General features: G+C 38.1%; 1 protein-coding gene across 3 annotated transcripts in view; it reads left to right on the top strand.

Annotated features, from left to right (window-relative positions):
- Positions 1-18296, top strand: part of PAFAH1B1 (platelet activating factor acetylhydrolase 1b regulatory subunit 1) — an 80406-nt gene that overhangs the window by 28068 nt on the left and 34042 nt on the right. For 2 of the 3 annotated variants that reach the window (XM_045487752.1, XM_045487754.1), the window contains exon 2: positions 8894-9114. In XM_045487752.1, coding sequence (XP_045343708.1) covers positions 9083-9114 — 32 coding nt within the window. In that variant the 5' untranslated portion in view covers positions 8894-9082. Of the gene's footprint in view, positions 1-5519; positions 5604-8893; positions 9115-18296 lie in introns of all 3 variants that reach the window. The other variant, XM_045487753.1, reaches the window with a different exon arrangement.

Here is an 18296-nt window from a genome sequence, read left to right as displayed (position 1 = left end):
TTGGTGGGATCTAGCCCTGTGTCGGGCTCCACACTGAGCATGGAGCCTGCTTAAGGTATTCATTCTCTCTCTCTCTCTCTCGCTCTCGCTCTCGCGCTCTCTCCCTCCCCCCCTCCTTCTCTCTCCCCCACCCTTCCTCTCCCCCTCTGTCCCTCTCCCCTGCTCTGTCTCTCTAAAATAAAACTTTAAAAAAATTTAAAAACCAGTTTATTAAATAGGAACATTATGACATACAACATGAATAGATGACTTGATGTCTTTTTTGTTGGATGCCGGTTATCTGTGCTCTTTAAAAAAACCTTGGTCCGATTCTTTTGAAACATAATGTGTGGTCAGCATAACTAAGAAAGTAGCTTTTAGTTTTCTAAGTCAAATTGAGATCTTAATTCATTAAATTATAGACAATAATTTTTTCATCCTTTTTTACCACCTTGTAAAAAAAAAAAGGTTAGCTTTATTTTGCTTAATTGGATTATTGTGTACGAAATCTATGTAAGGATATTAGGATAAAATGATAAAAATAGTTGTAAGCATCAAGACGGGCATATTTGTAATATGAAATAGTAACACAGTTTAATAAAATATCTTACATCCCATTATTGACTTTGAGAAAAATTCTATTTTTTGTTACTTTGCTATAAACCTAATGATTTGTAGAGTACCATGTAGCATGCAGTTAATTGGGAAACAACAAATTTTATTGAACTTCTGAAAATTAACTGTTGTGCAAAGGTACTCAGTAAATCTTGATTGACAGTAGTTTCTGCCTTCATTGCTGTATGTGGACAATATTGTTTGGATTAGGATTAAGAGCTATAATTTAATATGTGCTATTCAAGCAAGATAGATAATCTGCTAACCCTTTTTAAATAAAGCATTGTCAAGTGACAATTTCATGAGAGCAGGAGCCACTGGAGCCAGCTGGAGCCATACTCCAGTTACTGTAGTATATGACTTTGGTGGCTCTCCTTTTTTATTTTTAAGTTTATTTACTTTGAGAGAGAGAGCTGCGGAGGGGTAGAGAGAGAGACAGAGAGAGAATCCTAAGCAGGCTCCATACTGCCAGCACAAAGCCTGATGCAGGGCTTGAACTCAAGAACTGTGAGATCATGACCTGAGCTGAAATCAAGAATTGGATGCTTAACCGAGTGGGCCACCCAGGTGCCCCTTTTTGGTGGCTCTCCTAAATTCTTCGATCTACATATAATAATAAATAAATCTGATGATTTGTACTTTTTATGTTAATGTGTACTGTTATTTTTATGTTTTCCCTTACACACATGCTTTATTTTCTGTATTTTCCTATTTCATAAACTCAGGGTTGGTAGGTAACAATGTACAAAATAAATTCTTAATGAAATATGTCATAAAGCTTGTTTAGATAAGTGTGAAACCTATGTTGTTAACACATGGAAACTGAAAAAGAAAATAATGTATTTTTTAATGTTTGTTTATTTAAAAATTTTGAAAGTTATGTTGAGAGAGAGGCAGAGAGAGCGAGCTGGGAAGGGGGCAGAGAGAGTGACAGACTGCATTGACAGTGCAAGCCTGGGCTGGAACCCAGGAACCATGAGATCGTGACCTGAGTTGAAACCAAGAGCTTAACCAACTGAGCCACCCAGGTGCCCCTCCCCCTTTCCTCTTTCTTTGGTGAGGTACTTAACACAGGCAGTAAACATTTTTGCCTAGGAGAGTTGCATTTGTGTAGTAGATAAGCAGGTGTAACATTAGAATATACAATGGTTAAGAATTCTTCATTCCAAAAAACCTACTGAAGCTTCAGTTTCTAGTGCTTAGGCAACACAGATCCCATCTCTAAGAACGTCTGGATATTGACATGCAAATGAATAAATGAGACTCCTCTTTGAAATATGTTTGTAATATATACAAGTAGCTTAGAAGGGATTATTGAAGTGCTGCCAAAATACATTTCAAAATGTTAAGTCTTTTCATTCATTATGTTGACTTTTAGAAGGATTTGTAAACTGCCTTAAAATGCATAGTAATAGTTTATATGTGCTTCTTTGAGGGAAGAGGTCTTGACTTTATTGACACTCCCTCCCCTCCAAAAAAAAAAAAGAAAAGATTAAGAATTCTTTTACCAGGTGGTATGAAAATATTGCTTGGTTTATTTATACTGTTGGTTATAAGTATGGATTGTTCATTGCAACATATTCTAAACTATCTTTTGCTCCATTTGAAAACCATTTATTTGTGTTGTCATATGGTATTTTGCAATTATATATTAAAATATTACGCTAAAAGTTAACAGAAGGTAAATCAGAAATACTGTACATTATATTATATTGTTAGGTATAATAGCTCAATTACATACTCGTGATTTCTGATAGCCATATATTATATATGTAGGAAATTGATAGAGGATGAAATAAGTAGATGTTATCTACTTTCTGGGAATGTTAGATGAATTACTCAGGGTTATAGAGTTGATGACAGACTTAAACCCACATCTTCTTAATATGCATCTAGTGCTCATCATATTCATTGTCTCTCTTTACCTTTTGTCATCAATACTTACCTTGTGATAAAAACGTTATTAACATATAGTTAATAATAACATAAAGATAATAATAGCTAATAACAAATTAGGAAGTCTTAGATTTAATCATCCTGTTTTGTATTCTCTGATTACAGCCTTCGAGTGTTCTCTCAGAATATAGAGACCTCTGCTTTCTTGATCCCTCTACTCTCAATTTGCCTTTCCTGTTTTCAGTTTCTGTACAATGCAGTTTAAGCTCTTAGATCCATTATTTTGACTCTCATCATCCATTCATCGCACAAACCTTGCAGACCCTCAGCCCAACCCTGGATCTCTAAATGTGTGATTTTGTGTCTTCAGGCAGAGCTTATATATTTGCTAAACAAGAATCACATATCTTTGTAGATGAGGACCACTAAAAATTCAGTCTCCAATCTAAAAAAATGTACTTCCTATTCCATTTCTTTGTCCTCATTCTTCACAGCAGCTGTTTCAAGTCTCTAAACTTAATGCTTTCTTTCTTACTCCCCCTACTCAGCAAATGACCTTACTTCCTATTTACTCAAAATATAATAAAATATATTTGCATCTATTTTTGAGAGAAAGTGTGAGCAGGGGAGGGGCAGAGAGAGAGGGAGACATGGAATCCGAAGCAGGCTCCAGGCTCTGAACTGTCAGCACAAAGCCCAACGTGGGGCTTGAACTCACCAACTGTGAGATCATGACCTGAGCTGAAGTCGAACACTTGACCAACTGAGCCACCCAGGTGCTGCTTCTTTCTAACACAGTGGAAGAGGCGACCTATCTGTATGTGTAAGACTTCTCCTTGTGGGATCTCATTCCTTTCTCATCGTCTTCCCTTAGTTCCTTGTTTCATTAAGTATTTCCCTCTTCTGGTTTTAAGAACAGACTTTATTATAGAACATGTCAGTACATAAATAAAGTTAGAGAATACTGTAATGAATCCTCTTTGTACCATTACCCAGCTTCAACAGTTACCAACCAAGATCAGTCGTATTTCCTGTATCTTCCATGCACACTCTTTCCAGCCCAGTTTTTTTTTTTTTTAAGATTTTATTTTTAAGTAATCTCTACACCCAGTGTGGGGCTCAAACTCACAACCTCGAGATTAAGAGCCACATGCTCCACTGACTAATAAGCAAGCTAGGTGCCCCACCACTCACATTTTTTCATGCATATTCCAGACATAACATTTTATTGATAAATTTTTTGTTGTATATTTCTAAAAGATTTTTTTTTTTTTCAACGTTTATTTATTTTTGGGACAGAGAGAGAGCATGAATGGGGGAGGGGCAGAGAGAGAGGGAAACACAGAATCGGAAACAGGCTCCAGGCTCTGAGCCATCAGCCCAGAGCCTGACGCGGGGCTCAAACTCACGGACCGCGAGATCGTGACCTGGCTGAAGTCGGACGCTTAACCGACTGCGCCACCCAGGCGCCCCTCTAAAAGATTTTTAAAAATAAGCGCAATACCACATTGACTCTTGAAAAATTCATAATTATTCTTTAATATCATCAGACATCCATCCAGTGTTCATTGTCCCCCAATTTTTGTTCATTGATTTGCAGGTTTTTTTTAAGTTTATCATTTATTTGAGAGAGCGAGTGAGCACAAGCGGGGAAAGGGCAGAGAGAGAGGGAGACAGAATCCCAATCCCAAGACAGAATCGAGTCCAATGCAGGACTCGAACTCACAACCTGTGAGATCATGACCTGACCCAAGATCAAGGGTTGGATACTTAACCGACTCCACTACCCAGGCACCCCAGCAGTTGCTTACTCTTCAGTTTTTTTTAAATCCAGATATAAATAAGGTCTGTAAATTGCACTTGGTTGATATGTCACTTGAGTCTTTTAATCTGTAGGTTTCCCTTTCTGACTTTTTTTCTTCCTTTCCTTGGAATTTGAGAAAACAGGGTCATTTATTTTATAAGACTTTTTACAGTATTTTATAAGGCTTCACAGGTATTGGTGGTTATATCCCCATGATGTCTTTAACATATTCCTCTTTCCTCTGTACTTCTTGCAAATAGATGGTTGGAGCCAGAGACTTAAACAGATTCAGATTTGATTTGAAGCAAGAATATTTTATAGGTGGTTTAGTGTTATTTTGTCAAGGGATACATCGTGTCTGGTTGTCTGTTTGCCTTTGGTTGATTAGGGGGTGAAAATATTGATATTAAAATTCGTCATTCCCTTCTTCATTTCTCCGGTGTCTTTTTTTCCTCCACCAGTAGCATTTAAGCATCTCATTTGCTTGAGAAAAACTCCTTTTCAGCATTTCCAGCTATTTCTAAGATATTTATTTATGGTACTATCTTTACTTCATCTCCCTCATCAGCTAATTTAAACATGGTTTCTGCATGTTAAACCATATCCTTATCATTTTACTGAAACCATTCTCATCAAGGTTATCAGAGCTCTAGTCTGAATGGAGCAGACCCATTTCAGACCTTATTTTGCTTAATAGTTGGATACTTTTGGATACTGTTGATTGCCTCTTCTTCGTGAAATACTCCCTTGGCTTCTGTGACATATTCGCTCCTGTTTTTATTTTTTTCTCTTTGACTCCTTCTCTTAGCCTCGGTTGTAGACTTTTTTTTTTTTTTTTTTTAATTTTTTTTTTTTTCAACGTTTATTTATTTTTGGGACAGAGAGAGACAGAGTATGAACGGGGGAGGGGCAGAGAGAGAGGGAGACACAGAATCGGAAACAGGCTCCAGGCTCTGAGCCATCAGCCCAGAGCCTGACGCGGGGCTCGAACTCACAGACCGCAAGATCGTGACCTGGCTGAAGTCGGACGCTTAACCAACTGCGCCACCCAGGCGCCCCAACTTTTTTTTTTTTTTTAAGTGTTGGTGTTGTTCCGCCTGGCTCTACTAGTCCCTCTCTTCATCTAGCTCTATGCGTTCTCCGTGGGTCCTCCATTGTCATGGGTGTCAGTTATACCATCCCTAAGCTGATAAGTACCAGACCTTTTTTTTTTTTTTTTTTGTAGGTCAGTTCTCTTCAGGGCAGACTTGTTTGTACTACTCCCTTCTAAAAATCTCAGGCACCTTGGAATCAACATACCGAAAATGGAGTAAGTCCTACTTTCCTCATCCCCTCACACACAGGAATTTCCTGTTCAACTTAGTTCTAAGCCAGAAATCTCTGGAAGTTATCCTTGACTCCTTGCCTGACCTTTCTCACCTTCTTGCTGCCCACATCTAGTCACCAATCCTGTAAGACCTGGTAAATGATTTAAATCCATCTAATTCTCTTCATTCACTACTGCTATGCCACTGTGAATCTCCATCATCTGTCACCTTCATTACTGTAAGTCTCCTGTCTGGTCTCTTCCTTTCCCGTCTTTTTGGTCCATTCTTCACTATATAAGCAAGAATAGTTTTTATGAAAAACTTACCTAAAGGCACCCCATTGTGGGGCGCCTGGGTGACTCAATTGGTTAAGCCTTTGACTTCAGCTCAGGCCATGATCTTGCGGTCCATTGAGTTCGAGCCCCATGTCGGGCTCTGTGCTGATAGTTCAGAGCCTGGAGCCTGCTTTGGATTCTGTGTCTCTATCTCTCTCTGCCCCTCCCATGCTCACGCTCTCTGTCTGTCTGTCTCTCTTGCAAAGATACATAAACATTAAAATTTTTTTAAAAAGCTGTCTATTGCCCTGAGGATAAATGTAAAGAAGACCTGAGCTTGTTTTGTGATATACACCCTGCTTACCTTCTCAGCTTCATCCTGAATCATCTCTCCCTATGTGGTAATACTTGTCCTGCTTTTTGTACTATGTCAGCTGCCTGTATCTTGGCTGACTGTTCCAGTAGACTGTGAACTTCTTGAGGGTAAAGACCACGTATTTTACCTTATTAAACCTGGTGCCTGGTACATAGTAAGTGTTTGGCAAATGTTGAGTTAATAAGTTGTGCAGGGCACAATTACACGTTCAGTGATTTGTTTGTGCCTTGGTTTTATTGTTATTAGATCATCCTAGTATTCCAGAAGTATTGTTATTCATGTACATTGATAAGGTTTATTGGCTAGAGGTGGTCTCTCCATCATTAAACTGAACCTGTGGGTTACCATTGTCCCAGATAATAGAAGCCTGTAGGCAGTTCAGATACTTGCCACCATCAGATAAGCCTCACCCTAACATGAGTTTCTAGATATGCTTGGCTTGGTGAGGGTTAATACTTAGAAAAGTGAGGCTTAAATAGTTAGAAGTTGTTAAATACCAAAGAGAGATAGTTTTCTGGGTTGTCCATTGTGTTTGGTTCTCATTCCACTACTTATTGCTGACATTAGTCATATTTTTTCTGGATTTAAACAGATGTGGTGGTTTTCAGCTGTCATTTTAGCCAGCTGATCTCTAGGTTGGAAGAATCATTAAAGATGATAAAATAAATTCCAGATTATATATACTAGAATTGCTAAACAGAGAAGGACCTTCATCAAAGTCGGTAGCTACCATTGGGAACATCTGAGCACTCACTTTTTGACTCGGGGCTTGTATTTAAAACCAGGGTTTGTTCTCATTTTTCCTCCTTGACTGGCTTATTTGCCACTATGTATATCCCCTGCGCATGGAATAGTGTGGCTGGCATGGTATGAAAAAGGTACTCAAGAAATGTTCTCTTCTGTCCATGATTTGTCTCTTGATAGGTGGTCCTGCAGGCCTTTCATTAGATGTTAATTTCATTTTATTTAGAGGATGATCTCCTGTTTCTTTTTTCTTTAACTGTTTTTAATGTTTATTTATTTTTGAGAGACAGCATGAGCGGGGGAAGGGCAGAGAGAGAGGGAAACATAGAACATGAAGCAGCCTCCAGGCTCTGAGCTGTCAGCACAGAGCCCGACGCGGGGCATGAACTCACAAGCCATGAGATCATGACCTGAGCCGAAGTTGGACGCCCAACCAACTGAGCCACCCAGGCGCCCCTGATTTTTTGTTTCTTTTAAAAAAATTTTTTTTTTAATGTTTATTTTTTGAGAGAGAGAGTGAGTGCCAGCGGGGGAGGGCAGAGAGAGAGGGAAACACAGAATCTGAATGAAGCAGGCTCCAGGCTCCGAGCTGTCAACAGAGAGCCAGATGCTGGGCTCAAACCCACAAACTGTGAGATCATGACCTGAGCCAAAGTTGGACGCTTAACCATCTGAGCCAACCAGGCGCCCCTCAAATATATTTTCTAAATACAGTGGAAATTCTGTCTAGCTATTTTTGTACAGTGTGATAAAGCAAACGAAACTTGTTTTGTAAAATAGGAAACTTGAAGAATAATTTAAGAGGTAATTCTTTGATTTTTCTTAACTTTCACCTACATTTACTCTGATTGAACTGATTACAATATTTTTTAGATGTTAAGTAGAAATTGATTTTATTTTGTTACAAATATAAAGGAAAGACTCTGAAATATTGGGTAATATTATCCAAAAACTAGGTTAGAGAAATTGAATTACTATGTGAGTACATAGACTCTAGGGGGTAGTCCATTAAGGTTTTTGTTGTTCTTGTTTTTTAAGTTTATTTATTTATTTGAGAGACAGCCCAAGTGGGAGAGGGGTAGAGAGAAGGAGAATGAATCCCAAGCAGGCTCCGCCCCACCAGCGCAGAGCCCAGTGCAGGGCTTGAACTCATGAAACGGTGAGATCATGACCTGAGCCGAAACCAAGAGTCAGATGCTTAACTGACTGAGCCATCAGGTGCCCCTAAAACACATGCCTCTAAAGAACACAAAATAAGTTGAAATAAAATTAAATTGGTTCTTTCATTAAATGCATTAGTTAAGAGGGCATGTGATTGGTAAGTAATTTACATTATAAATAATATCAACTAAGATTATTAGTGACTAATACTCAGTCTTGAAGATTATCAGTTACGGTTAACTTCTTTGGCTTGTGGACATTGAAATCCTCCTTTTTTCAGATTATGTGTTTTTTGTAAATTAGAATTTGTATTTTTTTGTCTTTTTTAAGATTTTATTTTTAAGTAATCTCTACCCCCAACATTGGGCTTGAACCTATAACCCCAAGATTAAGAGTCACATGTTCCACCACACACCCTGATTTTTTTACTTTGAGGGAGAATTATAGTCTAGAGAACTTAATATGTTAATATTTTAATTTTAACAAAATTGATATCTATATTATCTGGCTGGTGACATCGTTGGGAATGGGTAAATTTGAAAATAGTGCTGTTTAAGCTCGGTAAAAAGATAGTTTAAAATACGTACTAATATGATCATAACAAAACGTCCCCCACCATTCATTAGCATCACAGTAAATCGTCTTTGAAAGTATAAACTGCAAATAGTAATGCAGAAATAATTTAAATTCTAAGTGAAAGAACTTATCTTCTCTCTTTCTCTCTTTTTCTCCTTAGGTGGAATGAACCCTATTTGTTGACTATCTCCTGATTACTGGTTGGATTCACTTGTAAAAGAATCGTCTTCCCCTGTGTGGACGCCACTTAGTGGCATATTTAATTATAAACCCAGGGATCACAACGCTTTTTGATTTCCCAAAGGAGGGACATACCACTATATCAAAGAAGCTTGATATTACAGCCAAAATGGTGCTGTCCCAGAGACAACGAGATGAACTGTAAGTCTCTCTGTTTTGTGTTTTTAAAAAAATCCTTTCATAAAAGACAAAGTAGTAAGTTAAAATAACAGATTTGGGAGATCTATTCTTAGATTCCTAGAGTATTGTTAGTGTTCAGATACTGGTTTGGGCAGTTAAAACTGGGTCTTATTTTGAAATAGTGTTATTTACCCTTACGACTTTGTTGTGTAGAAGTTTAAAGCAGAACAGACAAGTAAGTTACTTGGGATAAGTTTTATCCTAAGCTTGTCTTAAATATGTTCAGTAGGAAGATAGAGGATTCAAAGCTCTTCTAAATTTTTTTTTGTCTAGAATCTGTGTATTCGGAAAATGAAAGCTTTTTTTGTTGTTGCTAATGCCTTTCCTTTGCTTTCTTGTATTTTTTATCTTTTATCAGCCAGTGGCTATTAGAGAATTTGATCTTTATGAGGTGGATAACATAGTATTAATGCAAATGCGTTAATGAGAGGCATAAGATGATTTGACCACTGCTATTTTATAGTATCTTATAGCATCCCATATTTTATGGCATTCTATTTTTATAAGGTAAAGAATATAGAGGAGTACTTTAGCTTCACGTTCTAAATTTTTAAAAAAAATTTTCCGTGGCTTTTTATAAAACTTCAGTTGGAAATAATTTCAAATTTAGAGGTAAGTTTTAAGATTGGTACAAAGAATACTTAATTACATTTTATCCATTTCACTTGTTTTGTACCATTTTTGTACCATTTGTTTTATCATTTGCAATCTGCACCCGTGTGTGTGTGTGTGTGTGTGTGTGTGTGTGTGTGTACACGTGCAGTGTTTTTTCTTAAACCATTTGGGAGTAGGTTGCATACATTAAGGATCTTTACCCCAGGGGCACCTGGGTGGCTCAGTCGGCAAAGTATCCGACTCTTGATTTAGGCTAAGGTCATGATCTCATCCTTGGTGACTTTGAGCCCCACATTGGGCCCCATGCTGGCAGTGCAGAGCCTGCCTGGGATTCTCTGTCTCTCTCACTCTCTCACTGCCCCTCCCATGCTTGCATGCTCTCTCTCTCTCTTTCTCTCTCTCTCTCTCTCTCTCTCTCAATAAATAAACTTAAAAAAAAAAAAAAAGGTCTTTATCCCAGATACTTGGGTGTGCAGTTCCTAAGACTAAGGATATTCTATGAAACCACAGGACAGTTAGCCATTTGTGTAAATTTAACATTGATTCATTTATTGATTTAATCTGCTTTGCATATTCCAGTTTTGTCAATTGACCCAATAATGAATGTCCTATGGCAAAGTTTCCCTCTCACCCCCCACCTCTTTTCTCTCTAGTATATTCTCTAGTAACCCAGTCCAGGATTAGGTAATATATTTAGACATTTATTTGAATATCTCCTTAGTCTTTTTTTTTTTTTTAATGTTTTTTTTATTTATTTTTGAGACAGAGAGAGACAGAGCATGAGCAGGGGAGGGGCAGAGAGAGAGGGAGACACAGAATCCGAAGCAGGCTCCAGGCTCTGAGCTGTCAGTACAGAGCCCGATGCGGGTCTCGAACTCATGGACTGTGAGATCATGACTTGAGCTGAAGTCAGATGCTTAACTGACTGAGCCACCCAGGTGCCCCACTCTTTAGTCTTATTTAATCTGGAACATTTCCTCAACCTTTCTTTGTTGTTGAGGATGTTAATAGTTTTGAAGAATAGTTTTTGTTTTTTGGGGTTTTTTTAATAGCGTGTTTCTCATTTTGTATCTAATGTTTCTTCATGATTAGATTCAGGGTATATATTCTTGGCCAGAAAACTACATAAGTAATTTGTCTTCTTAGGATATCATGTCTAGAGACACATCATGTCTATCTGCCCCTCTGTAGTGATGCTAATTTTGATCCCTTAGTCAAGATGCCTGATTTCTCCACTGTATAGTGTATAGTTACTTTTATTTACTTTTCCATAAATATAAGCAGACCATGCAAAACATTCTTATTTCCATCAAATATTCCCCCACTAGATTTAACATCCATGGATAATTCTTGCCTGAACCATTCTTTACTATAGTGGTTGCAAAGTGATGATATTCTTTACACAACCACTCATTCCACATTTACTAGTCATCACTCAGCATTTTACTGTAATCAAGGGACTTTTCTTCTACTCCTTTTTATTTACTTGTTCTTTCATTATTGGTATGAACTCCTCTAAATTTTCAGTAGCTCTTATCATTCATTACTTTTCTTATACTTTTGCTGTTTGAATATTCCAGACTTCCATAGGAGCCCCTTCAGTTGGCTCTTATATATGGCCCTGTCTGTGGGCATTTTCTTACTTTCTAGCATCACAAGGTGTTCCAGGCTTATTGTGCACCCATCCTGCATTAATCCTAGAATCAGTCATTGCTCCGATAAGCCTTGGTTTCTCTTAGTGGAGAATGGTATTAGACATCAAGATATGGGTACTAAGTATACTTACTGCTACTGGGGTGTTTGGTTCTTGGTCCTTAAAGTAGACAGAACCAAGAAATATGTATTTGTAAACACATATACAGGTACCTTGGTACACACGTGTATTAAGGTTTCTCACTCTTGACATTGTTCACGTGTTGGGCTGAATAATTCTTGGTGTGGGATCTGTCCTGTACACTGCTGGTTGTTTAGCAACATCCTTGGCCTCTACCCAAGGATGCCTCTACTAAATGCCACAATAAAAATGTCTCCAGACATTGCCAACTCTCCTCGTGGCGGGGGAGGGTAAAATCTCCCCCAGTTGAGAACCACTGATACACAAAGGCATGTACACATACTTATTTTAGAAATCATTAGGCTATCCTGATACTTCTAATTTTCAGTCTATTTTCACTATGTTGTTTCTTGTTTTCCTCCCTACCATATTTGTATCTTTCTTCTGTAGCAAGACCCTGTCTGCCAGCAATAGCAAGGCTTTGACTCATTTGCTCAATCCTGTAGTACTTCCAAAATAGTTTCAGAGTTGTTACACTCTTACTACACATCCTGGAAAGGGTTTAGAATTTGTATGCAGTTCTTCCTCTCCCCACCAGGCCCCCCCCCCCACCCATCCACTCTGCTGTGTTTGTAAATTACTTGGATCAGTTGGAAACTCGCCCTGGGTTCTCTTCCTCTTCCCATGGTTTTGTTATTCATTTGAAATGTAGTTGGGTTCATAGGTTCTAGTTTTTTTAGTTTTGTGTGTTTTGCATTTCCTCTGCCTTCCCATCCTTGTTAATTTAATATTTTGGATATGTAGAACATTATCTGTACAAAAATGTATACTCAGAAGTATTAGTCTTCTGAATCCCTTCTAAGTTCCTCCCTCCTTGCCCCATGTAGGAACCAACTTCATGCATTGTTTAATAAAGATAAGAGAGATACATGTATGTTTTCTTGTTTCTCCTTAAGCAATAGGTAGCATACTATAAGTGCTCTTTTGCACTTGGCTTTTTTTCAGTTAGCAGTATCTCCTGCAACTCACTCTGTATCAGTTCATAGAGATCCTCTTTTTTTTTTTTTTTTTCCCTTTTAACAGCTAGATAGTACTCTACTCTGTATATACCAGTTTTTTCAACCATTCGCCCATATTTGAACATTTAGCTAGTTTCCACTATTTTGTAATTAGAAATATTATAAGTAATTAATCTACATATGTACTTTTGTGTTATTGAAGGTATGTCTGGTTTTTAGTCATTCTTGTTTCTAAGTCAGTTCAGACTTTTTTCTTCTAGATGCCTTGTGTGTGCCTTATTACCCTCATAATCAAGATTAATATTTAAACATTATGGCCAAAAATAGAGATTTTAATTTGAATAAAAATCAATTGATGAGAGAACCTAATTTCAGGTGGCTAAATTTGTAGAGAATTTTAGGGAAGAATTGACCTAAAAGTGCTCATTAAGCAAAGAATATTTGTCTTAGATATAAATGTAAATTTAGGGAATTTACGTTTAGGAATTTGGGGAATAGAAAAAATCTTGGAGTTTTTAGTAAGGAAATAAAATGATGGTTTTTGCTTTTTCTACCATTTTTGAAAGTATTATGGAATATATATTATGAGAGGCAGAAACAAATGTTTATATACTTCTTACAAGTAAGATACATTTTGGCATTCAGTTTGCCTTTGTAACATTTTAGCATTTCTAGCAGGTTGGATACTAATTAGTATTAATTAATTTTGAGTAGTATTAATTAATTTTGAGAGAGACAAAGAACGAAGAGGGGAGGGGCAGGGAGAGGGAGACACAGAATCCAAAGCGGGCTCCAAGCTCTGAGGTGTCAGCAGAGCCTGACGTGTGCGGCTCGAACTCACGAATCGTGAGATCATGACCTGAGCCGAAGTTGGACGCTTAACCGACTAAGCCACCCATGTGCCTGTATTTATTTTTTCAATTTACATTCAAGTTAGCATGTAGTGCAACAATGATTTCAGGAGTAGATTCCTTAATGCCCCTTACCCATTTAGCCCATCCCTCCTCTCACAACCCTTCCAGTAACCCTCTATTCTCCATATTTAAGAGGCTCTAATGTTTTTGTCCCCCTCCCTGTTTTTATATTATTTTTGCTTCCCTTCCCTTCCCTTATGTTCATCTGTTTTGTATCTTAAAGTCCTCATATGAATGAAGTCATATGATATTTGTCTTTCTCTAATTGTGCTTAGGATAATACCTTCTAGTTCCATCCATGTAGTTGCAAATGGCAAAATTTCATTCTTTAATTGCCGAGTAATACTCCGTTGTATATGTATACCACATCTTCTTTATCCATTCATCCACCAGTGGACATTTAGGCTCTTTCCATACTTTGGCTATTGTTGATAGTGTTGCTAAAAACATTGGGGTGCATGTGCCCCTTCTGTATCCCGTGGATAAATGCCTAGTAGTGCAATTGCTGGGTCGTAGGGTAGTTCGATTTTTAATTTTTTGAGGCACCTCCATACGGTTTTCCAGAGTGGCTGCACCAGCTTACATTCCCACCAGCAGCACAAAAGAGATTCTGTCTCTCCGCATCCTCACCAACATCTGTTGTTGCCTGAGTTGTTAATGTTTGCCATTCTGACAGGTGTGAGGTGGTATCTCATTGTGGTTTTGATTTGTATTTCTCTGATGATGAGTGATGTTGAGCATGTTTTCATGTGTCGGTTGGGCATCTGGATGTCTTCTTTGGAGAAGTGTCTATTCATGTCTTGTGCCCATTTCGTCACTGGATTATTTGTTTTTTGAGTGTTGAGTTTGATAAGTTCTTTATAGATTTTGGATAATAACCCTTTAACTGATATGTCGTTTGCAAATATCTTCTCCCATTCTATCGTTTGCCTTTCAGTTTTGCTGATTGTTTGCTTTACTGTGCAGAAGGTTTTTTAATTTGATGAGGTCCCAATAGTTCATTTTTGCTTTTGTTTCCTTGCCTCCGGAGACGTGTTGAGTAAGAAGTTGCTGCGGCCAAGATCAGAGCGGTTTTTGCTTGCTTTCTCCTCGAGGATTTTGATGGCTTCCTGTCTTAAATTTAGGTCTTCCATCCATTTTGAGTTTATTTTTGTGTGTGGTGTAAGAAAGTGGTTGAGGTTCATTATTCTACATGTCGCTGTCCAGTTTTCCCAGCACCACTTGCTAAAGAGACTGTCTTTATTCCATTGGATATTCTTTCCTGCTCTGTCAAAGATTAGTTGGCCATACATTTGTGGGTCCGTTTCGGGATTCTCTGTTCTGTTCCATTGATCTAAGTGTCTGTTCCTGTGCTAGTACCATACTGTCTTGATGACTACAGCTTTGTAATACAGCTTGAAGTCCAGCACCAATTAGCTTTTAAATACTTGGAGGGGCACCTGGGTGGCTCAGTTGGTTAAGGGTCTGACTCTTTATGATTCTTGATTTTGGCTCAGGTTGTGATTCATGGTTCCTGGTTTCAAGCCCCACATCAAGTTCTGCTCTGACAGCGCAGGGCCTGCTTGGGACCCTCCCTCTTTCCTCTCTCTGCCTACCCCTCTCAAAAGTAAATAAGTAAACTTTAAAAAGAATAAATAGAGGCGCCTGCCTGGGTGCCTCAGTCAGTTAAGCATCTGACTCTTGATTTCGGCTCAGATCGTGATATCATGGTTCCTGAGATTGAGCCCTGCATCAGGTTCTGTGCTGATGCTGTGGAGCCTGCTTAGGATTCATTCTCTCTCTCTCTCTCTCTCTCTCTCTCTCTCTCTCTCTCTCTCTCTCTATCCCTCCCCTGCTCATGTTTCTCTCTCTCTGTCTCTCCCGCCCTCTCTCAAAATAAATAATAAGCGTTTTTTAAAAAGAATAAGTAAGTTGGAGTTGCTTGGGTGGCGTCCAGTCAGTTAAGCATCGGACTCTTGGTTTCGGCTCAGGTCATGATGTCAGAGTTTGTGAGTTCAAGCCCCGCATCAGGCTCTGCTGGTAGTGCAGAGCCTGCTTGAGATCTTCTCTCTTCCTTTCTCTCTGCCCCTACCCTGTGCACGTGTGCTCTCTCTCTCTCTCTCTCTCAAAATAAATAAATTTTAAAAAATTAACAGGATGAGGTATTTTGGGGGTAAAAAATGAAAAGAATTTTGATGTACTGGAAAACAGTAATTTGATCGGTACTAATAAGTGTGACTCAACTCGGCAAATGTATATTGCCTGCCTTCTTTGTTTTTACCACTCTGGGGCATACAAATATTGAATAATAACAAAAACATTTATGTGGATATGACAAATATCTTTCTTTTACAGATAAATTGAGGATGGGAGAAATTAAAATTACCAGTTTCATGACTAGTATTAGAGTCAGAATGAGTTTCCTAATTTTAAGTTCACTATTCATTAAACACAGTTCTATCACCAGAATTAACATGTGTCAAAATGCAAACATTGCTCCCTCCTCAGTTTTTCAGTCCCATTTTCCAATGGTGGCCCCCATTGTCTGTATATTATAGTCTTTTCAGATATTTTTCAAGTATTTGCAAAAATTTCATGAGCATCTTTTTTTCTTAAGATTTGTAAAATAGAATTATACTTTACAATCTCTTTTTAATATTTTTTGTCACTCTGTGAATTTGGAAATGATATTACCTGTTAGTTCATCTCATAGTTAACTCTTAACAAAATAAGCTTACACCTCTATTTTTGTATGAGATTTTACCCATTGATCTTTCTCCATGAAAGATGAAGAAAGTCTGTTTTGTTTTGTTTTAGGTTGTCCTGGTTGATAATATTTGTACTTTGTTTGATTTGTTGCTCACCCCTAATTCTTTTTTTCCACAACTTTCCCATTCTTGTATTCCTTTTTTGGTTAACAGCTATATTGTAGTATAATTGACACAAAGAACTGTACATATTTAATGTATACCATTTGTTGAGTTTGAAACATTTTGCTAATTTTTTTTTTTAATGTTTATTTATTTTTGAGAGATAGACCGTGGGTGGGAGAGGAGCTGGGGGCAGGGGGAGACACAGAATCTGAAGCAGGTTCTAGGTTCTGAGCTGTGGGCACAGAACCTGATGCGGGGCTTGAACTCCTAAGCCATGAGATCATGACCTGATCCAAAGTTGGACGCTTAACCGACTGAGCCACCCAGGCGCCCCAAGTTTAGAACATTTTCCTATTCTTCTTTTGATTACTGTGTTAGTTGGGTGGATTTTGTCATTACATACCTTTTTCAAGATGGGCTCCTAAATGGATTTCTGTGAGCCTTTTTTACCTGTTAGGGGTTAATTTTTTTTTTCTTCCATAAGTGAATGGCAAGTAAAAGTTGGATGAACAATTCTTAAGTTACACACTTTTCCCACTTAGAGTTACAGATACTAAGGAAAAAGTTCCCATGGATAGGACTGCAAAGAAAAATCTCAAATTCCAAAAATGCAGAAATCTCATAGGACTCATTTGCTGACTGTAATGAAATAAAATGAAAATTAGTAGGAAAAGGAGAGCTAAGAGAAATCTATCCATGTGGATGTTTTAAAATGTAATTCTAGGGGCACCTGAGTGGCTCAGTCGCTTAAGCATCCAACTTCAGCTCAGGTAATGATCTCAAAGTTCATGAGTTCCAGCCCTGCATTGGGCTCTGTGCTGGTGGTGCAGAGTCTGTTTGGGATTCTCTCTCTCTCTCTCTCTCTCTCTCTCTCTGTCTCTCTGTCTCTCTCTCTCTCTCTCCAATTGTGTGCTTGCTCTCTCTCAAAATAAATAAATAAACTTAAAAAAAAATGTTAAAATGTACTTCTAGGGACACCTGGGTAGCTTAGTTGGTTAAACATCTGACTCTTAATTTTGGCTCAGGTTATGATCTCACAATTCATGAGTTCAAGCCCCACGTTGGGCTCTGTACTGACAGCATGGAGCCTGCTTGGGATTCATTCTCTCTCTCTCTCTCTCTCTCTCCCTCTCCCCCCCCCCCCCCCTCTAAATATTTTTTTAAAATGTATTTCTAGGGGCGCCTGGGTGGCTCAGTCGGTTGGGCGGCCGACTTCGGCTCAGGTCACGATCTCACACTCCGTGGGTTCGAGCCCCGCGTCGGGCTCTATGCTGACCGCTCAGAGCCTGGAGCCTGTTTCAGATTCTGTGTCTCCCTCTCTCTCTGACCCTCCCCCGTTCATGATCTGTCTCTCTCTGTCTCAAAAATAAATAAACGTTAAAAAAAAATTTTTTTTTAAATGTACTTCTAAATACTTGAAGTTCAAAGAACAGCATGTAACTTAATAAATGAAGACATTGATAATAATGAGGGTACTTACAATAAAAACCTGTAGGGTGTAGCCAACAGAGCATACAGAAAATTAGATAGTCTAATGAATCTTTTAAAAAAACAAAGGTCAGAAATGAACCACACATTCAGTTCAAGAATAAGACAATAAAATAAGCCCAACGGAAGCAGAGGGAAAGAATTAATTTTTTTAAAAGCAGAAATTAATAAAATAGAAAATATAACCTGGTAAACTTGATTGGCAAAATTAAAAACTATCTTTTAAGAAAGACCATAAAATAAAATATAAATTAAAGAAACAAAGAGCATAAAATAAAACTGATGAATAAAGAGAAAAGACATAAATGAACAGTACAGTAACAAAAAAGGCAACATAAAATGAACTCAGAGGAAGGGCACTTGGCTAGCTCAGTTGGTAGAGCATGCAACTCTTGACCTTGAGGTTGTGAGTCCAAGGCCCATGTTGGGTGTAGGGATTACGTTAAAAAAAATAAAAAAGAATCAGTAGTTAGAATTAAGT

The sequence above is a fragment of the Leopardus geoffroyi genome, chromosome E1 (genome assembly GCF_018350155.1).
Source record: "Leopardus geoffroyi isolate Oge1 chromosome E1, O.geoffroyi_Oge1_pat1.0, whole genome shotgun sequence".
Lineage (NCBI taxonomy): Eukaryota > Metazoa > Chordata > Mammalia > Carnivora > Felidae > Leopardus > Leopardus geoffroyi.
The sequence above is the reverse complement of the archived record's forward strand: the minus strand, read 5'-3'. Positions and strand labels throughout refer to the sequence as shown.